General features: G+C 37.3%; 1 protein-coding gene across 2 annotated transcripts; it reads right to left on the reverse strand.

Annotated features, from left to right (window-relative positions):
* Nucleotides 1-1,468: 1,468 nt before the first annotated feature.
* galr1a (galanin receptor 1a) lies at nucleotides 1,469-21,824 on the reverse strand. Of its 2 annotated transcripts, XR_015925694.1 has the most exons (5): nucleotides 20,526-21,820; nucleotides 19,757-19,822; nucleotides 6,850-7,163; nucleotides 1,535-1,788; nucleotides 1,469-1,501 (listed from the first exon to the last, which is right to left on the reverse strand). XR_015925694.1 is itself a non-coding variant. In XM_088601274.1 (3 exons), exons 1-3 carry the CDS (start codon nucleotides 21,195-21,197, stop codon nucleotides 6,846-6,848), a joined length of 1,056 nt encoding a protein of 351 aa, XP_088457400.1. In that variant the 5' UTR covers nucleotides 21,198-21,824; the 3' UTR covers nucleotides 1,646-6,845. The 2 variants fall into 2 exon arrangements, 1 of the variants encoding a protein (XP_088457400.1); XM_088601274.1 differs by lacking the exon at nucleotides 1,469-1,501 and having other exon boundaries at nucleotides 1,646-7,163; nucleotides 20,526-21,824.
* Between the last annotated feature and the right edge of the window lie 631 nt (nucleotides 21,825-22,455).

Consider the following 22,455-nt stretch of genomic DNA (forward strand, 5'->3'; position numbering starts at 1 on the left):
AAACTACCAAAGTAGAAAAATGACAATAATACACATATGGTACATGAAGCACAACAAATTTTATTAACATTGCCTCAATCTGAAAACGAAGAGTGGAGAAAGTAGTGCTAAGCAACACAGTGTCTCTTTATTTATTCCTTTAGCAGTATATCATGTAGATAAATGCATCACAACACCATGACTATGGCGCAGTACAAGGTCACAATAACATTACAGGAACTGAAGCCAAGTGGGCAGAATAGAAAAGTACAAAAAAAGAGTTAACAAGGAATACGAAATGACATTGCCCAGCTATTCTGAGTACTTGAGCTCTCAATGCATTCGCTTTCACTGCTGTGTTCGAGTAATTTAGAAACCTTATGTGCTTTCAGCAGGTTTTTGCAATTGTGCTGCAATGTGATGGTGAGAAGGGCTGCAGGCATGTCCTTCCTCTTCCCCTTTCTGTTCGTGTTTCTGTCTCGTTGCTGAACAAAGCCCTGCATCTGACTAGCTTTCATAAATGCAACTTTCCATGGTAACCTAATTGGAATCAAAGTACCCAGGATGTAGAAATCATGTGCCTAGCTTCTTACTTCTTTGTATCACCATCTTAAGATAATGCTTTTAACAAGTCTGTGCTCTCAGCCACGGCTGCAGTTTGCAGTTAAGTCCCCTTTTTCCATTAAAGTAATTTAGATAATAAGCCATTAAGGCAAAGTAAAGTAATATCACATATACATTATGGAAATGTTGGAAACAGCAGAAGAAGCTTTACAAACAAAACACTTAAGATATGATTCCTTTGATAGAAAGCATGTTGCTTCTGTTGAAGTCTTTAAACAGCCCCAGTTCTAAATGAGACAGAGATGGACAGGTCCATTAGCCTTCTTGAAGAGGAGTGTGTACACAATTAGCAGTGAAAGGGCTTCTATAGACAGTCCTGATGACTTCTGAGTCCTTTAGAACAGTGTGTGACTTGCCTCTAAAACCAGGGTTTTCAATAGGGGGTAAAGGAAACATCAGAGACTGTCCAGGGGGTACCCAGAAACAAAGATAAGTACTGTATTCAATCTAAATCCAATAGTATACAAAGTCAACACACATTGTCAGCTATGTTTAAGTTGGAAATCCCTATAAAATCAAATTCTAGAAAAGGAGGATCTGAGCTGTTACACATAAGTAGGGTTGGGTTTGTAGATGTGTAATGCCATAATTTGACGTCAGGGAGAACTGACCTATTCCTCATTGCCAGGAAATGTTAAATCTGGTCACTGCCCCTCCCCTAAAAACAACATTTTTTATGACAGAAGATATGTTCTTGTGGACATATCAAAATTCAAGCTTAAGAATGTGAATTTATATTATACCCTTGACTGATCACAAGCTACAACTCCAGCATGTGACTGGATGTAAGAAGATCCATAATGAAGATCCATATTGAAGATCCATTATTATTATTATTATTATTATTATTATTATTATTATTATTATTATTATACCACTGAGAATCCAGTGTTGTATCCTTTGCAAAATTTCTTTTAGCAGTATATTATACAAACAATGCATATTCAAAATCAGGTTGAAATTTGCCTATATGAAATAAAAACCTACACCTTCAGCTTCCCCAAATCTTGGATCAATGAGAAATGCTTCTACAGTATATCCTATATCTGCGATAGTCCAACCAAAATGTCCTGAGCATTTGTGACTGCTGGTGGCCATACTCCCACCCTAAGAGCCTCATGATTTAAAACAAGGGTGACCTTTTGAACAGTAGCAGGAAAAAAACTTTTTTTTCCAATATGGATCCTGTGAAAAAAAAGGAAAGGAAATTAATATTTAAGTAGCTATACTATACTCAGATGTAGCAGTAACATATACCTTTGTTAAAGGACACTGAATCGTTTATGTGCCTTTGATCACCATGGTCAACAAGACCAACATCAGCAATTCATTAATCTGGGAATCAGGACCACAGATTTTAGTCAGCTGGTCCCAGGCTATTACTGACAGAGCTGTTTTATCTAGCCTGAATCTATGCATCTGGTCATACAAAAATTTTAATTAAGCCTACTGTAGAACCAGGGGAGGTAGTGTTGTTTTATAAAACACAGTCAGAACAGTGAAGGACAAAAATGTGGGTTGTAAGCATGCTGCACAGAGTAAAATGCTCATTTGTCTGTTTTAAGGTTGGAAAACATATATAATTTACATTTTAACAGATTTTTAATACATTTCTAGACAAAATCTGTTAAAAAAAGCCTTGACAAAATAATTCTTGTTTGTGAGGAAAAGCCATTGCAATCTTAAAGTATTCCTTAGTTGCTGAAATCATAATTCCCTTTTTAAAACAGTTTGTGAAAAGCAGTAAATCTGTAGAATCAGTACATTTGACAAATGTTACAGTACTGTATATACACTTTTAAAAAAGAAAGAGGAGAGGAGAGGTCAAGATGAAGGACTCTTCTCTCAGGGTACCATTTATGTTTCAATGTGACAAGCAGACAATACTGTGTTCAACACTTACTACACCTGAGACGCAGAACTACAGCCTTTCGGCTAATTTTTTTTCCTGTTTTCAAATGTAACACAAGCGCTCAAATTGTGATTACACTTAATGAATAAGAATGCCACACAGTATTCCTCAAAAACAATTTTGCTACTATAAAATGTTTAACAGTTATATAAAGTAAAACTGAAAGAGCAATACATTAATTAAATGTTTAAAATCTGTTGCAGTTCTTGTCTTGGTAAACACTGACACCCCAAAATGAAACATGCAAGAAATATGTTTTGTGGTATTCAATGTAAATTTTCCTGTGTGACAGGTATACAACGAAGAAGTGAAGAACATAAAGTATTAACACTATACATCACCAATTATCATATAAACCTTTTCCTCAGAATTCTGTAATCAACCAGCACAGAAACCTCTAACACTATTTGGTGTTAATTGGTGTTTATGTGCATCAGTAAATCCTGTATATCCATTTCTGTGTTAACCATTAGCAAAATGTGAAAGCCCTTACTGTCCCAAGTTATATTTGTATATTTTTACAGAATAAAATAAAGTTATGCTATTGCTAAATACCGATATCATGTTGTTAATATTTGATGACATTCTTGAAACAGTATTTGAAGTGAATGCACTGGGAACATAACAATACTGCAAAGCAAATAAGATACATTTATTTACAATAAATCAAATATTGTTTCTTGAAAATCGTTTTAATAACAATTAATGAATTCTGTACTAATAATATTTAAGCATAACACTCAATTTAAATTCATAATTGCTTTAAAAGCATTGCAAAACATCTGATATTTCTGTAGAACTCTGTCTTGAACAGAGCATTGTACCACTTTCTGCTCAAGGTTTGTTTTTTAAGCAATTATGTACAGTTGGGGAAGTTGTACAATTTTATGTGTGCTCAGTATCATGGAAAAAATGTTATTGCTTTCTCAAGACTTTCTTTAGGGTACTGTAAGTGCCTCTAATACATTTCGAAACACTGAATATATATTTTTATTTCACTAGGTAGGACCACTGAGAAAAAATGAGAATTTGCTGTCAAATCTTGGAACTCATTCATACAGCAGGGCATTTACTGCATTGAAGTACCTTGCTTAGTGGTAACAACAGCAGTATCCCACCTAAGATTTCACCAACAATCCACATGTGCAGTTACTGTCTCATGTCTCATAAGAAGTCAATGGAGGAAATATACTAATTGCATTACACATTAAGAGCCCTAATGCATTTTCCCCAACTAAATTCAGTCTCCTCAGAGACTAAGCATGACTTCATTTAACTACAGCTCCACTGCAGCACAGGTCAGACACTGAGCTCCAGCCCTTTTACATCTCTAGCCATGCAACTCAAAGACTCCAATCCTATGCCCAAAGACTGACATTGAAGGATCTGAACACATTTAGCATACTAAGGAAGCTAAGTCACTGTTCTGTATACACTACTACCTTATACATAATAAGTCTTGTTCTTTCCTCATCCTTTGTGTTTTATCACTTTAATGCTGAAGTGAAATTAAGAGAACCTCGCACTGTGGCTACTTCACATTTAGTTCAGTCACACCGGTAAAGTAAAAAGGATTGTGCTTTATTTGCATTGAAACTGCCACTGCATTTGGTTTGAATGACTCTCAGTCAACATGATTGCTAGTCCTGGGCGTAATAACATCAAGAAATTATTCTCTATTGCTCTTAATAAAAGGAAACCTATATTTACATTTAACTTTGCATTTTAATAGAAAACATTAGCAATTGAAAGATATGTTCACAAACACACAGAAGAGGAATATATAATCCTTGGCCTCCAAGTTCCTGCTGACAGGAATGCCTTTGAGCCAGGAACCTTACTCAGGGGACCTTTTCATGGTGAATTCCCACTTGACCCTGCCTTTTATTTTGTATTTCAATTCCAGGCTGGCAGGGAAATATGAAGGCTATGTAAAATGTAACAGTAACTACTTGTGGCAGCAAATAGCTACTTACAGTACTTAAACATCAAAACCTACATGGTTTTGCTGGGATGAGGAGAGTTTTCAATAGAATTCCCTGCTTCAGAGGATGTCAATCTTCACTTTAATAAACAAAACAAGCATGTCTTCAAAATAAACAAGGAAATAATAATCCTGTGAGATACAGTAAGTGCAACAAAATGTAATGTGGCCAGTTTAAATGCCAAGTAAAATTATTTAACACAAAAGGGATTCTGCCCTGTCCACACAGCAATCCAATGTGAATAAGAGAACCCAGCTGTTGATCACTGAAGTGTTTACTGTGACTTACTGTAAGTGTGTACATTTCTGGTTCTGCCTGAGGTAATGCTATGTGGAAAGCAAGTGAATTAGATGACTGTTGAGAAAAAAAATAAAAATGTTGACAAATTAGTTTTCAACAGAAAAATAAATTCTAGGATGTCTTATGCCTTAAAGACAAATGCAATATTTACCTACTGTATATGGACTGCCCAGGGCCAGTCAGTGATTTCCCTGATGGTCCCCCTTGTGTTTTTCTATGCATGTTGTGAAGGACTCTCTGAATGGTGCCCAGATCATTTTTCAAGTAGAAGAAAAAAAGAATTGCTAAACTAGACAGATAGCCAGATCAAAAACCCATGACATGGTTGTGAGGCCAGTGAGCACATGTGGGCGAAGAGTGTGGTGAGTGTACAATAATTAACAAGTGTCTGTGGTTCAAGCAAATAATGCAAATTAAAAGAGAGGGTCACCTGTCATTCAGTGCCGACTAGACATACCACTGTATCTGGCACAGCTGCTCATCTGCAGCATTCTAGAAAAACCACTCAACAAACAACTTAAGGGAGCAACAACGCAGTTAAAACCACAACTTCTGAATTGTTAAAAACACAACTTCAGTTTCTTCATAATAAGGACAGGTTTTTTTATCTACTCTATAGGAGCTTCAACTGGTACAACCTCTTTATAACCAGGGTTTGTAAGGTCATATTGCCATTTCAATTTCATATAGTGTTTCTTCAGAATTACGCATAGAAAAAATAAATTATGTTGTTATTAATATTATTATTAAAAATAAAATTATTTAATTCAACAGCACCATTGTGGTGTGGGCCACAAAAACAATTAAATCCTGTGTTAAGTGAACTTACAATAATGGTTCTGTCTTAAAATACAAGTCATAGAGAATTTCATATTCTCACTTTGTTTCTATACTTTCCTTAGTTATTTAGTTGTGTGTCCAGTCTCCAGTCTTATTATTGGAAATGTTTAAATAAGTGTATTTTACATTTTTCTGAGGGTGAATGCAGAGAAACAGTCCATGGACCTAAACCAAATGAGAGTGGTACAGTGCTCAGTCCCGTTTTCACAGGAAGAATAATACATTGCCTTGTTTTTCTCCTCAAGTCTTTTCAGGAGCTATTTTTTTCTGGAAAGCAGCAACAATGCAAGCAGCATCGGTCTCAGCTTTTTGCACTGGACAGAAATTAAAGAATATTGCAAGTAGCAAGATGCCAAGTGAAAAAAAAATGTAATTATCTTGGTAGATGTGAACTCTTTGTTCAAACACACAATAGAACCTTAATATAAATGTTTCTATAAAGGCCGATTAAGGCAGAAACAATGCTGTGGTTCATAGATGTTCACACTGTCACATTAGGTGAAGTGTTAAGTATTCAAAAGTCATGCACTTTAATAAGTGTTCACAACACATTTTAAATCTTCATATGCATGCACAATATGCATTAATTGTAAGCAAATGTCAGCTTTCTCATTTCTAACTGAGTTGTGGTTTTCACACAGTACCTTGCTGAATTTATTTCTTAAAGCAACAGATTTATGTGCCTTTGTAACCTAAAATTATGAGTTTAATATCTAAGCCCAATTGTGTACTACTTAAGCCAATTAAAACAGGTTCTCTACACAAAAAATGTGCAGAAGATGGATTATTCTGTAGTTGGTCATTTAACCATTTTTATTGAAAGTACTGTAACTAATAAAAAATCCAGCTTCAAAACTAGAGAACATTTAGATTTTAGTGATCATTTAATAAACACTCTGAGAGCTGCTTCCAAAGGTGGCCTGCTTGTTTACTCTTCCTTTGTGACACCAGCAGCTTCAACTGAAGACAAGTGGAGTATTTGTTTTTGTTCTAAAAAGAGATTTAGAAATGGTGTATAATACTGGTTGAATTTTAAACAGCATTGAGGTTTCAGTTTATAACGTAACACAAAAGGCTGGCTCTCATCTCCTTTCCATCCCAGAAAATTATTTTCTAGACTATCCCATTTTACCAAGGATTATCAACATTCTTTTGCTTGGACCTGTTTTGTTTTCTGTGACCAAAGACAATCTTGCTGAGTGCACTCACACGTTGGTGCAGTTGGTAGATGGCGGAGTGTCCACTTTGCTTCGAATCTCCTTGACGTCATTCAAAGGGGATTCACCTGTAATCTGGCACTTAAAGACCTGCTTGTAGGCCTTCCTGAAGTTTTCTGAGAGGAAGGCATATATAATGGGATTCACAGAGGAATTACTGTAGGCGAGACAGTGAGCAGCTACTCGGAACACAAATGAGGCCTGGTTGAGGGGAAATGATCCAAACTCAACCCAAAGGTAGACCACATGATGGGGTAACCAGGAGATGCAGAACACGACCACTACCACCAGGACCGTCTGTGCTGTCTGTGGAGGACAGGAAGAGAATGAGGTCAAATTTACATTAGCCTTCATCAAAATTCAGGTTATAAAGAGAGAAAATAAATAACTAACTTCTTGAGCTTGGTTCCTCTGGTTAACATATTGCTTGCAGAAGAGAAGCATTATTTTAAAAGTATTTCCAATCAAATAATATATTGTCTCAAAACAGGTGTTGTGTTTAGCTCTTCATAAATAACAGAGTTTGTGCCCAGGTACAAGAAAGTGTTGGTAATTTGGTAACAGTTTGGAGAGACAGATTTTACATTTTTTGCATTTCTATTTTGAAAACAAAGTTTCGCGATGTCCCTGTGGCAGATTGATCGTATGCAAGCTGCCCAGTGAAGGTGCACGTACAGTATAGATTCAAATACATTTCAGTCTGCAGGGAGACTAATTGTTTGAATAACCAGCTTGAGCTTTGAAAAATTAGGTTTCTCATTGGCCAGTCAGTCAATCTGTTGGCAGCCTCAGATGAAAATCAGTTCTGAAAGGCATGGTAGAAAAACACTTTATCATTTATCATATCATTTATTAGATTTGAGTTAAGTAAAAGCTTTGAGACTTGAGCTCCAGTCTTCGGTTTCAATACATAATACTCTTATTCCTGATGTGCTTTAGTTAAAGACAAAAGGTTTACTCCTTTTGTCTTTGAACAGTACGACAAAGTTCAGTACAAGGCTAAAATGACTTATCCCTCCATTATCAGAAAGTTGATCATATTTCTAGCGAGGCTAATGACAACCCAGAACTCATCCTGGATGTACAGGAGCTAGGATGGACTACATCCTGGATAGGAGGCCAATCCACTGTAGACCAAAATTAAGAGACACTAAAAAAAAAACTAGTCAGCAGTGTTTGGAACATGGAAGTAAACCACTGTGCCCAGAGGAAAGTCAAACAAACATGGGGAAAACTTCCTGGTATTCCATTTAAATAAAGAAATACACCAATAAAAAATGAAAACAGATTGTTAGTTACATCTTTTTGTCTACTAAGTCTGTATTGTTTTCAGTTGTTTTTTTTTTTAAACAAGCAGTGTTATACTGTATATGCATTAAATGGAAAAAAATATTTCATTTTTCAACATTTTCCTATCTCCCAGTTTTCTTTACTGGCATCCCAGGTGATACACTCTTATTCAGAATCCTAAATAAGTACTTATTTAAAGGACTTGTCATGTCGATTTTTTGACTCACTTCTTCAGTAATGTTTAGCGTTTAACCAAGAAAAATCTGCACTACCACTACTGTAGTTCTTTGCATGATTTCCTGTTTTGTAATAGCAATTATATGTACAGTATGTATGTATTGCTGAATAGCTTTAGTCCTATGCATCAATTCATACATCTTTATAGACTAAGTAATATTCTTAAGGAGCCTATTGCACTAGAAGATAATTTCAATAATATGTTACATTTGATATCCCACCACATATTAAATCTCTCATATACAATGACAAATGACATGTAACAAAAACCAAGACATCATACAATGGTAAATAAAAAAGCTTCCCATGCAAAGTGGAACCCATACATTTATAAGTACAGTGCAACAAATTTAAGACCTAATTGTATGTCAGTACTTTTTTTCAAAAAGTTCACAAACATGCACTGTTTGGTGTTCTGGTGACTGTGCAGGGACACATCAGTAAAGTAGTGTGATAGGATCCAGCTGCATGGTGGTATTAATGTAGATAACTATAAATAGCCCCTGAAGTTAGGCCTTGAGCAACACTTTTCCAATATTTCTTGGTCTCAATGCCAAAGAAAAAGATAAGAGGTAATGCACAGCATAGCTCAGCCACAATTATCATGCATGATTAATGCTGTCGTAACAATGCACTGCACAAACTAAAACACATACTGGGCTTTAGATACAGATTTCCTCATTTTAAGGATTATTACCTAAAACAGTAGCTCACTGTTTTGTGTCACTATCATTATATGAATTTGAAGGACATTGCCTTTTAATGATAAAATAGAGGTCCTTATGCATCTCTTTTTACAGAAATGCAGGCAATGAAAATAACGGATCTGAAATTGTCATGCTCTTAATCTTAAACCCCTCCTCTTAAGGACGCTCCAGCCCTTCCTGGTTTTATTCTTGATCCCCTGCACCTGCCTCTGGTTCCTGCCCTTGTCCTATAAAAGCCAGGCGTTCCTGCCAATCTGTGCTCAGCTTTCGAAGATGGACGCCCAGAAGCCTGCCTACCTGCGAGTCCAGGAGCGACTCGATGGCACTGGTTTCATCACGGCGTCCTGACCTTCTGAGTCCAGGATTAGGGAGCGTCTGGTCCCGCGACCCCCCTTTTATTCCCCCGTCCCTCCGCCGGACCCCACTCCGGCTTTTAACTTTGTTCGTATTCATCAGGAAGGATCACCTGGTGTTGGGCTACTTCTACTCATGGATTTGCCTCGGACTCCCTTGGACTGTTTGCCTCGGCCACACCTTCCCAAACACCAGCACACAGTGGACACGCCCCCTGTTTTCCTTCTAGCCCCTTTCCATGCTTTTTTCCCCGTGTTTTCCTCACTCCTCCCTGGATTGTGTCGTCTGCAGAAATACTACAGTCTCCTCACATTTTAATCCTACCCAAGCCTCTAACTGAACTAATTATAAGCTTAATTGGACTGATTTAACACTTAACAAAAGACCTCAGCTGTTGATGTTTTAAAGATGCAATGTATACACATTGCAGTGGTTACAGTAGGAACTATTTTCCTTCCTGACTAACTGGAACACTGTCTACAATGGTCATTTTAGGTTCAGAGAACAGCCGTAGAGATAAGTTTAAACCACAACTAAATGTATACTGTCCTTATGAAGGTTATGCAACGTTAAATTAATTACTAGATATATATGCTACAGTATATCTCTTCTATACCTACCTGCTAAATTGAAAACCTTGAACAATGTACTGTAGCTGTGTACCTACAGCAGGTTAGAGGCATCCAGAGTGGAGGTCCCCCTCTAAATCCTCATTTTGTAAAGAATTTACCGCTGTAGCAGGTCAAGGGTTTAAGCAGTACTGTAATTCTACTAAATGAAAACATGAGTACCCTCAGCTTGCCAGGAACAAAATAACTCATCTCTCTACGTCAGACATACCTCACTAAAATGCTCAAAATCTCATGTGTGTTTCATGTTTGCATAAACTGAAGATGAAGAATGACCTGTAAGATGTGTTAGATCTTGCCTGCACAGGCTCAGGTTTGAAAGAGCCACTTCTACAAGACCTTAATAGATATATGCTATTACAGCTTTATAGATTTGACATTAAACATTTGTCTTTGGTTGAGGGATTATTTATAGGTGCTGAAGGCAGAGTGCAGGCCCTACATAGCAATTGTAATAGCTTTCATTCCAAAACATAGAAAGCTACATTATTTTGATGTGAGCATATGCAGGGGACTTCATCTGACTGATGCGCATGGGATTGTGGGAAATGATTTACTACTTTACTTGTCTTACATTTAGCAACCTGGTGATCTCCAACACAAAGACAGAGGCTTTAGCCAGGAAGGTTGCACTTTGTGGATGTCAGTGACCAACTTAAACCTCCCTTTGTTATACTGCTGATTTTCTTCCTCTTTCACATGCTTGTTTTATGGCCATTGTGCCCTGCATGATCTTTCCCTGCATGTGTCCTGTACCTTCCGGTGGTAGGTCATTTTAACATATTTAAAATATTCAGTATTTATTGCTTAACATAAGAAGCCGCACTTCACCATCAGTTGTGTTGACCATAATACCATGATTGACGTGATATGATATGTGACAGAGTGGTGAGTTTGTTTGTTTTTTTGTATGTAATTTTGCATCCTTGTGGTCATTTATGGTTAAGTGAAAAGGTGTGGATTTCACACACCTGAAAAGAAGGCTATGTTTTTTAATGCATTTTGTATTCCACACTTGCATTAAAAAAGATTGACACCACTTTACCTGTTAATTCAGTTTTTTTTTCCTTTAAAAGCCCAACTGTTTTCAGATTATTGAAGAACAGTCAATGAGTTACATTTCAGCAGATGCCTTTGTCAAGAACTCTGCAAAATGAACAATACATTTGTTGTCTATGTGCCTTCCATGGCTTTTAACACAACATGAAATATTTTCTAATTTGTCAAATTTAACATTCCATACATTCTTTTTCTCAGTGCAAAAAACACTGCAGTGCAGTGTTATGCTTTACTGTCCTTGGCAATCCTGTTGCAAGTCATGATGTGAGTTTGAATGTGAGTCATTGGCTACACAATCTTACTGATTTTTAATCTGCTTTCCCAAGCACACTTACTGTATGCTACAAACCACTCAGAAGTATTTGAATTTCATACACAAATTAGTTAACACTACTTCAAATGCAGGTGAATGTTAATATACCTGAAAAAAACTTAAATAACTGCACAACTTATGTATGGTATACTGTATTTACTGCTCACAATATGGTGCTTCAAAAATACAATTCATTTAATTAATTATTAAAAGGATCGAAGAACAGGTAGTTAGGTCAATATTAACTCTGTGTTTTTAAAGTGTTCAGAGTATAATATGCACTTACCTGAAACTGAGGATGTTAAATATAAAAATCACTTACAGGTTAGTGATCACCCACATCAGAAAAGACCATTGTTAAAAACATTAGCTTTTTGAAGATACCTACTGTATTTCTTCTGGGGACAAACTACCTGATCAATTACTTCTAAACAACAGCTGCAAATATCAAACAAGAAACAGGCAAGGCAGAAAATTTAATTAAAACTATAGAGATCAGCCTGCCTTGGAGATGTTTAAAGGCTCCTGCAGTGTCAGAGATTTGGGTAGGCTTACTATATTCATGTTACACTCAGTGAGATGCCTAGAGCAGTCTTGTCTCAATAGCCTGCTCAGCAACATCAGTTTTGGAAATAACAGCTGGCAATCTACCTACGGTTCACATGGGCAGCTCCAGTTCTTAAGGTGATCAAGACCATCTTGTTTACCTTCAAACTATAATTTGAATTCCATAAATCACCTCATTACTTAACTCGCCATATCTTCTCTAATTCACTATGTGGGCTAAAAAGAAACTTAAAATGGTTTAAAAAATAAAAATGTTTTAGTTCTGTGAGTTGAACAGAAATTGCAGTGCTAAACATAGCAGCACAAGATAAACTCTGGAAGGCACACATGAAGAAAAGTAAATTACAGTGTAAAGGAAAATTGTTGCATAAGTGTGATATTTACCAAACAAATCCATCAGGCGAAACATTCATTCTGGCATCTCAGATATATTCTTTGTAAGAAACATGAAAAGATGCATTTGTGTTGCCTAGGGTCAATCAAAACCACAACTCTCAAATGAACCTGCAGTAGGTCTCACAGTTATTACCATGACATTGTTATTTTCTACCATTTGACCATTTGGATTGCTCTGTTTTGAATAATATCAGCAAAGAAGAGCCAGAAGTGTAATGGGTACTTGGAAAATTAAATCTTTAAATAGTTTATAATTAAACGTTACTTATAAACAATCAACCTACTGACTTGAAAATCAACACTGTTAGTGTCAATCTTCAAAAAGGGGGAAGGAACTCACGCAGGACATTAAAATCAATAAGTCACTCTCTTATTATATGTAATGATGTGAAAACAATAATTAAAGTTAAATTAAAAGAATACAGACAGTCCTCAATTTATGTAAGAGTTAGGCTCCCAGAACTGCAGAAATATTTGAGTTTATTAAATTAAATCCCCACTTTCTGGACGTCAATCACGTCCACCTTCTCCTTGACTCATTGATTGCTCACCCACCTATACGGTGAATAAGATCTTGGGCAACCCATGGCGTAGAGGCTCCCGCCAATTTCTGATAGACTGGGAAGGATACGGTCCAGAAGAACATTAGTGGGTTTCAGAGGCTGACATCTTGGACCAAAACCTCATTGAAGACTTTTTTCACACCAATGTAAGTTTGACTAGTAGGGCGTCAGGAGCTGCCACTGAGTGGGGGGAACGGGGGGGTACTGTTATGCATTCTGCCTCTGACCAGTCTCGCATTCCCATGAGCTCTTTGTTTAACAGATGCTCACGCCACAACTAATTTACCTATCACTGTTCACTCTCATCACTATTTCAATTCTCCATTTTTTCTCTCTATTGTGGATTCTACTCGAGCTCCCTAGGGCATGTTATTTTCTCTTGCTTGTCCTCCCGTTTACGATTTAGTCTTGCGATTCGGATTGTTACTCTCCTGCTGTCTCTACCGTTATCAGACCTGCCTGTTTCCTTGATTACGTCTTGCGTCCTGGTGATTTTTGGATTGGAATTCTCTATCTCTCTCCTGAGTCCAGCACAGGATCCATACTCCCTTTCCTGCTCCCTGTTACACCCACCAAGCAGAGGATGACATCTTTTGCAATAGACTCAAAGACAGATGCATAAACTGGGATTCAGAAAAGTCAGATCTTGCTTCCCTAATCTGTTAGACTTCTTTGATAAAGCTATAGCTGTAATGAATACAATATGATATACTGTATATGATATATTAAGACTCCCTCCATGCATGGGACGCAGACAGACAGCAAAAAATAAACTATAATGTACTGTAAATGATAGGACAAACTGAGCTTGAGAAACAACCAATGAAACAGACTAAGGCATTTATGTAAACACCATTTTCTTCTTCTATACAACATATAAAACCAATAAACTAGTCAAACAAAATGTAGCGATAAGTTATGTAAAAAATATAAAACACATTAGCAAGACCCCATTTAGAATATTTGTTTTGGTCATTGTCACGATTGTAATCCCTCCTCTTAAGGGTGCTCTGGCTCTTTCACATATGCCTTCAAGCCACGGGCGTAGGGCGACTTGGTGGTAGGCCAGCCTCCGGGCGTCTGTCTTCCAATGCAGAGCCCAGAACAGAGTGAGCGTCTGGCTTATGTGTATCCCTGACAAGATGTTTCCACTGAATACTGAGCCTACAAGTCTAAATACTTATGCTTAAGTTAAGTTTCTATCTAGCAATGTTTTTGTCCATGGGAAGTGCAACACTCATCCAAACAATGCTATCTCTTCTGACAGTCATTGTGGAACTTGCACCCCTTCAAAAGATGATCGACTGAAATGGTGTACTTATTGTTCACTAGTCCTGTGCAAGACAGATGTTTATAATATAAACATATAATATTCTGACTACATGCAGCAACATAGCAATCCCTTCTTCAGGTCACAGGTTCTCACTCTGCAGCCAGTAGACTGTATACAAGCCATCCAATCCAGCTGTGAAAGTGCAAGTTGCTTCACACCGTCCGGCACCAAAAACCCCCACCTTAAAAGATTTGGGAGATCGAAAAGAAATATACCGCCTCTGACCATTGTCCCATTGTAGGGACAAAGGGTTGTCCTAGAATTAAGTGTGAATAAATATTTCTAATAATCTTTGTGGTGCCTTGACAAGATAGATTGAGCCTCTATCTAAATGCAGAGGAATATGGTAGGAGGCCATTTTAATATGAGATATTGTAAAGGTATATATAATGGTATATAGTGCAGAAGGGCTCTATGAGCTTTGCAGTCTGTTTTGTTCCCAAGACCACAATTTCAAGGTCACTGTTCATCCCCCAAAAAGGAAGGTCCACCAATGAGGGTAACAGAACGATACCTGCTAGCTTCTTACCCAATCATTAACTGTGACGTCGCACATTAAAAGCTGTCACCCAACTCATTTTCTTTGGTTAACTCACTGCCTCCTTTTCTCTCTCCAACTAAACCGGCAATCTGACTTTTCCAACCTTGTGACTACAAGGACTCAGAGTCAGGACTGAAATGTTTCTCCATAATGCCAGGCGAAGAGAGTGTCAGTGAAGTACAGATTCTGTACAAGACATTTCCTTTGAAACAGAAGAAGAAGGAATGGGACTCTTTCTTTCTGACGACATTCTGAATATTGTGAATATTCCAAACCAAACTATAGCTTGGTATAACTATAGACTAACCGAGTTCTCCTCACTGGCTACCTTGCAGTGCAAAGAACACAAAGTCTGTACAGTGTTTTAAAGACTGAAGTTCAATGAGAGCTGCCCAGCAATGCCAGTCAAAGCACTTTCTGTTCCTCTCCATCTGCAACCGGGACACTCCCAGACTAAACCCAAGCTCCATCTTACCAGCAGGAAATCTATCAAGGATCTGTGATCAATGGATCTTTGGGTATAAAACTTCTTTATTTATATTTTAATTCTCAAGAATAGAACTATTACTCCAAACATGTTTGATGTTTATTTCACAATAGTAAATGCATATTTTTGTAATCCCTGACTTAATGATCAACCTTTTGTATCATAGCAGATAATTTAATAGATTTCATATGTTTATTGTTTGTTATGCATGTTGTGGTGTTAAATAAATTAATTGTGTATTATACAAGTATATTTACAGTACAATGTGTGTAATACTGTGAATTATTATGTTTGACTAATTCCCAAAAGTTATCAAGTACTCTCAATTTACCATGACAATTTCCAACTGTTACAGCAAATTAAATTCCCATATCACCTGCATCATGTTATGCAATTTAATATGCTAATTTCCTTTTTTAACAAAAGTAAAACTAAAGCATGACACTAATATCACACATGGGGAAAACATGTTTTCTGCAAGCAAGAAATACAATGATAACTTGTTATACAACCACTAATTTCCCAAATAAATATTGCATAAAAATAATATCATTAGTTTGGAAAGGAGCTTTCTGTGAACTAGAAGCTACAGTGCCTTGATATGCTACCTCCAAAAACCGAGAAATTGTATAATTGTCTAGTTTACCAAAATGACTTTGCCTATGTTATGAATATCAGCATCTTTGCAAGACTGCACATACTATTTCTAGGACAGGTTTGGTCTTCCCAATATGGAAGGGCTCTGTCCTACTAACGGGACCAATGCAAAATGCTCATAACCCTCACTGGTCATGGCTTGTAATTTCAGTACATCAAAAAAGGATTAAACCTGTTGGAAAAAACTGAGAGAAACGTCATTGTTTTAAATGTAAAGATGGCTGTTTGCAGGAAAAAGTGAATGTTTTTAGTCAGATGCAGAAAAATCAACCCAAAAGCACACAAAATGGCAAAAGGAGGACATACCTACTGTAAAGCCAGATTCTTATGTAGGTAGTAGGTACAGTAGTATAAGAATGTGTCTTAGATCATTTTTTCACTATGTAGCGGCAAGGCTTATTAATAAGGCAGAATTAAGTGTTTCTGAGCTTTTCCAAATGAGGCCCCATTTCTCTGTTCATCTCTGTGGTGCAGCCACAGAGAAACTATTCATGCAGGCTGATTTAAGGTTCCTTTGATAAGGACAGCTCCCAAAGGGGGATGCACTTAGCTAAGCCTGGCTATCATGATCAATGGTCATCCATTGGCGCCTATCTGTCTAGGGAGTGCCAGATGGACATCTGGACTGCATTCCTAAGTGTCAGGAGTAAGTGACTCATATCTCACCTTGATCAACCAATCAGGGACTGGTAGGGCCGAGTAACCCACGTGGGACTCTGATGCCCATGGAACTGTCAGCCAATCAACGAGCTGAAGTTCCTCCAGGTAAAAACAGGCAACACAAAGATTCAGTGAGGATTCAGTAAGATTCAGAATTCTGTGGACAATTCTAAAGGGAATTCAAAGGAGAATTCCAGGGCAGGACGGCCCAGGAACAGAAGGCTCCCAAGGGCAGGACATTCTCGCAGCGCGCCTCCTGACCATCCTGAGACTCAGCCCGGACAACCACGGAACGGCCAGTGTGTCCGAGTGCCAGAACTTTCCTTTGTTCTAAGAGTCTAGATAGGAGGTTTCCAGAGAGTAACCAGAGGATCCACCCGAGGTTAGCACCAGCAGCAGGCCTCGTGAACAGGTCAGAACTGTGGACAGCTGAATCACTATTCAGAACTAGCGCTTCATCAGGAACGAACCGGTCCTCTTCCTGACTTGCTGGGACCCACAGTCAACTTTTCTCCTGTGCACAAACTTTGCTAGTTAAAGCCAACACTAACTAGCCGGCCAGTGAGCATCAGCAGCGCACCGTCGCAAGCCGCACAGCACAGCCTGGCACCGAGCCAGAGAGCGCGGATTGGACAGCAACAGCCTGCAACTGTTTCTTTGTGCCCGCAGGAGATCTGAATCCCCAGAGATTGGATGAGTATTCAACTTCAATGCATTACAGCTCGAGAATTCAATTGTTATCCCAACCAGTTGATATCAATTTAATTCCTAAGAGTTATTTACTTGTTTTGAGTATCTAATGTAGAAGTTATAACCAAGTTCATTTATGAAACAGTCTAAATGAATGATATACTGAACATATGTCCTCTGGATATGTTTAACACTTTGTAAAAGACTGAATATATATCTTTTGTATTCTGATAACCCTCTCGATAAGATCTGTTAGGTTTATATGCATATTCTATGTATTAATAAATGTATCCTTGTGTATTAGTACCTGTGTGTGTACGTTGTTTGAGTTATGTCGCATGGTTGGATTCTAAAGCCATCAAAAGAATCAATTTTGTGATTTACTGCTACAATTAATAATTGTCTCAGTAAATGCCCAAACCCTACAGAACTGGTGCCTTCAGAGAGCCACTACATTACATTTTGGCTATGGCAACGTTACATATTTGGGGTCCCTGAGTGGCTATGATTACATATTTGGCGTCCCTGAACAGCCGGTTTTCTTACAACTACATCCATATTTGCTGAATAATTTTTCAACTCATTTGGTGTAAGATTTTCAAAGAATACATCTTTAGAATCTGAAGACAGGCATAATTGTACTGATTAAAAATGTATTCCTTGTTAATCAGAGGTACTGTATCAGACCAAGGTTTTAAAAGAAGAGCAAATCAGATTTTCAAGTTAAGGCAAGGCAGCTGGACTTTGACATACTGTACATATTGAAATAAAGTATGAATGACCTCTTAAATAACTTTTTTTTCCTTGTAGTTATAACAATGCAATTAAGGCACAATTTAAATGTGTTAAAAATAAATGTTTTCTCAATTGGCCCTGGCAGCATGTCTCACACTGTTAGTTTTACACTTTATTTTAATAAAGCAGGAAAGTCTCCTTCTTTCAAGGCTCTTTGTATTGATTAAACACTTATTTGAACAGCCTGTTCTCATGCCAGGCTGCTGAAAAGTGATGTTTACTCACTTGGTTAATCTGTTTTATCTGTACATACATTTTGAAAATGATTGCCTTCCAGAACTTTCCATATAGTAAACTGTGGTATTATAGCTATTAGCAATTTTACAAAGATGTGCGTTCATCCAACTGTAAGAATAAATTCAGCACAACACAAAGAGCCACGACTGACCTGTATGACACAAGTACCAGTGAGGTGCTGGACAATTGAAAAGAATCTAGAAAACTTAAGGCTTTTTTTTTACTTTCTCTGAAAGAATGGTAAAGTTGTAGACTAGAATCATAGGTGGGGCACTACTTGGACGGTACTTCACTCAGATTGCTTCAGAAAAATACCCAGCTAAATAAATGGGTACATACAGTATACTGCATACAGTAAGTAGAATGCTCTAATTTAACAAGTACTTTCTTATAAAGTTACATTTTATTTTCATTTCACACAAAGCAATAAAGTAACTGGCATTTTTTGTTTTTATAAACATCAGAAGGCCTCTTCCACTAATATACTTTCCCTTCAGCAGCATTTCATTATGGGGGAGGAACATTAAAAAACTTCTATACTTTGGGATACAATCATTTTATTAGATAAAACTTTATTTTGAAGCATTCTTTGCATCTTTTAATCACTATTATTAATTAGATTTCATACTGTATAATACAGACAAAATGTTTTTGTTTATGTTTTTTTAATGGCAATTGTGGATTCAAGCTCCCAATGCTTTTTATCCACAACAATCAAATCTGTTACCTAGGCAACTAATTGAAGCTTGTCTGCTTTAAGCCCAAGCCTACCTGTATCATTGTATGTATTTAGACATGTTTATTTGTGCACTATTTTTTCTCTACAGAGAAATCAAAACTAGGGTTAATTAGTGCAATTAACCTTCTCTAATAAGAACTTAATTTAATAAGAAAAGGATGAGTAATCTGAAACCAATAAACCATAATGTCAACACTAAAGACAACTGCTTCAGGTTGGCACAGAGTAAAACTAAAACTTAAATCTCCAACGCAAAATGAAGCTGTAAGTAAAACAATAAACGAGAGTCAATTTTGTAAAATCACCAAAGACTGATGCAATGACTAAAATCCAAGGTGTGATTCAAAAGCATATAAATGGGTAAAAGGCGTGGAGGAGATCCACAAAATAAATCGAGTCACTGTCTTTGTCAGTGTGTCTATTTCAGACTCACTTTATCAACTTCAGTCTATTTCCTCTTATATTACAGATGCATGGACCATTTAAACTATAACTGCATGTAGTAAGAGTGCAATGGTTTCCATTACTTACTGTTAGGAAATAAAGCTGACAAATGAACTGGCTTTTAAAATTGCCTTCCATTACTGGGTCATTCAAATCTTGCTCATATTTTGTACACATTATGCGCAAAAGCAGAACGCTTACCTTCTTCTTGGACGCCTCCGACTTTTTGGACATGTTTCTTAGCTTTTTGTGCAGGTGATTCAAAACCTGCAAAAACATTTTAATACATTATTAAAAAGACAGCATGACATAAGAAAGAAGAGAGAATAATGGTAACGGTGAAGAATTAAAACTTCTATTAATTAACGTTTTCCTACTCTTTTCTGTTTTGGGTCGGTCTATCTTACAGTACATCTGCATTCATTAGAGGTTATTTACTGTAAGTCCGCGATATTTACAGATATTTTATGACGGCAAAGTTGTAGGCTACTGTATTCAGTACAGTATTGCGTATTAGATTTCACACAAATTCGTACTTACTAAAGAATATAATACGTTCAAAATTTTGACTGGATAACAAAATAATGAAAAAAAGTTTAATATTAAAGCATACTCGAATAGAATACCTAGCTTATTTCACGAAACGAAGGGAGGTGAGATCACCTCCTCTTATCGGGAGTTTAGTTTTTGTTAATGTTTTTGTCAACTACAGTATATTATATTACATACAGTATATGGTAGGTTCTAAGGTGAATGAATTGCCTAAAATGGATTTAAATTCGTTGCATAACTTACAGATATGTCATCTCAAATGACGAGATATCTGTAAGGTGACAAATGATCATCTCAAATTATAACTTCAGAAATGGAAAAATGAACTGTATCTGTGATCATCAACTAAAGAAGCTACAGATGGACAGGCGTTAAATAATGAGGAGCGCCCTGCGTGAAAGAAATCCTTTGGACCCACCTTTGCGTAACAGAAGGAAATTAAGAGAAGAGGCAGTAGATACCCAAAAACAAAGGTGCACACCACGTAAATCTTCTTTTGCTTGTGGTCCGGCCACACTTCCCAACAAAACGTACTGTTCCCCCCTCTTTCAACGATGTTCTGGTGGTGGGCTACCGGCGCGGCCATGGCGAGAGACAGGATCCAAATCGCAATCACCCCTATCAGAGCGTGCCTTGCCACTCGAATGGAGGAGGACTTTCTGGAGTGCACGATGGCAATGTAGCGGTCCACAGACATGGCAGAGAGGGTAAAGATGCTGACGAGCATGGAAACGGTAAAGAAGTAGTGAATGAACTTGCAGATGAAAGCTCCCAAGACCCATGTTGGTAACATGTAGACTGTGGACTGGAAAGGGATACAAAACAGGAGATAGGAGAGGTCGGCTATACTGAGGTTTAGGATGAAGATGTTAGTGGTGCTGCGAGGTTTGCCCGGCTTGCTGCGAGCCAGCACCGTTATCACCATAGAGTTGCCCAGCACTCCCAGTGTAAAAATGAGTCCGAAGATCAGAAGCGTAATGAAGTTGTCAATGCCGATACCGAACAAAAGTTTCGGTGGAGCCTCCCGAGCGTCAGTTCTGTTGAAAAAGCTCGCTCTTTCACTTTGGTTATGAAAAACAGCCGCGTCCATCACTTCAGAAAAAAAAAGCTTTCGCTTTTGAAACGTGAACAAATGGACAGAACCTGAAATATCTGAATTTTAAAATACATTCATGTTTGAGAAGTTTTATAAATGTGTTTTGTAACCGAAGAACGGAATGGAATGAGTCGACAAATCTACAAGTAAAGTCCGCTATTAAGGTAATTAAATGATGCAGTTTTTCCAGCTTAATTTGAAACAGTAAAGGTACATTTTCATTAGCTGCATCGTGGTCTTTAGTTTTAGACTGTACTATTGGAAGCGTTAACGCATTTAGTGCGTACTTCTCCGGAATTTACAATAAACCAAATGTTTAAAGTTTCAATGCGCAAATATTTGCATCCCCTTAGGCGCAAAATTTGTACATTCAGCATATCGGTGTTTTGTCTTTGTTCTCATTAGCTTTTTGATTCTTCTCGTGGTTTTGTTCGGCTCCGCTGTATTGAATCTTGCTCAACCAGATGTTTCCCTTTCACCTGATGCTTGTATTCCCGTTGCCGGTTCTAATGAGAGCCTCCTGCCTGTGCTCACTGAAAATGCTGTGAGGAGTGGGCTGCGTCGAGACGTCACCAACCAGTCCCCACGGCGCTAGGTCTACCAATACTGTATGTGCATGATGCACTTTATCCTTCAGATGGAGATGCACCTATGCCATTTTTATTATTTTAAGGCAAAAACCGGCTTGAGGTTGTCATTCAAAGAGACTTAGGTACCTTAAAACAATCAAACCTATTGATTCCAAGGACATTTACGAAACAAGTTTACAAGCTTTACAACCATCATACATTATAAAAGTTCCTAAAATATGTTTAAATCATATCAGTCTCCATTGCGCTGGAAAGCTGTTAGTATTTGACCGAGACTATTATATAATTATTATACTGTATGTTTTTAATTGCTTAATCAATTAAATATTGTTGGAGTCTCCTTAGAAAAAAATAGTATTCGTCGTAATACTGCGAAAATAGGCTGTAAATGCATGCGTCTTAATGTAATAAAGTTTTTTTGTGAATACAAAGCTCAGAGATGTTATACCCTAGCAAAGCCTATTGCGTAAGTCATTACATTACCGTACTTTTTTGTTAAAAGAATCTTTGAATATAAAACTAATCCTTTAAACACGTTAACTTTTTATTTTATAATACTTCAGATATCTTCCATTATTAAACGAGTTCCTCTTTATTTTTATTAAAGGTCCCTTTTGACTTCGAATACATTCATTCTTGGAACTACAAGGAAGTTGTGTTTT

The sequence above is a fragment of the Lepisosteus platostomus genome, chromosome 12 (genome assembly GCF_059453375.1).
Source record: "Lepisosteus platostomus isolate fLepPlt1 chromosome 12, fLepPlt1.hap1, whole genome shotgun sequence".
NCBI classification, from domain to species: Eukaryota; Metazoa; Chordata; class Actinopteri; order Semionotiformes; family Lepisosteidae; genus Lepisosteus; species Lepisosteus platostomus.

What these genes read in the sequence shown, in the direction of transcription:
- galr1a (XM_088601274.1), bottom strand. Translation starts at nt 21,197, where the DNA reads ATGGACGCGGCTGTTTTTCATAACCAAAGTGAAAGAGCGAGCTTTTTC. An exon ending in TTTCCTTCTGTTACGCAAAG is followed by an intron (nt 19,823 to 20,525) that starts GTGGGTCCAAAG and finishes ATGTTTTTGCAG; the next exon opens with GTTTTGAATCACCTGCACAA. An exon ending in CGGAGGCGTCCAAGAAGAAG is followed by an intron (nt 7,164 to 19,756) that starts GTAAGCGTTCTG and finishes TGTCCTCCACAG; the next exon opens with ACAGCACAGACGGTCCTGGT.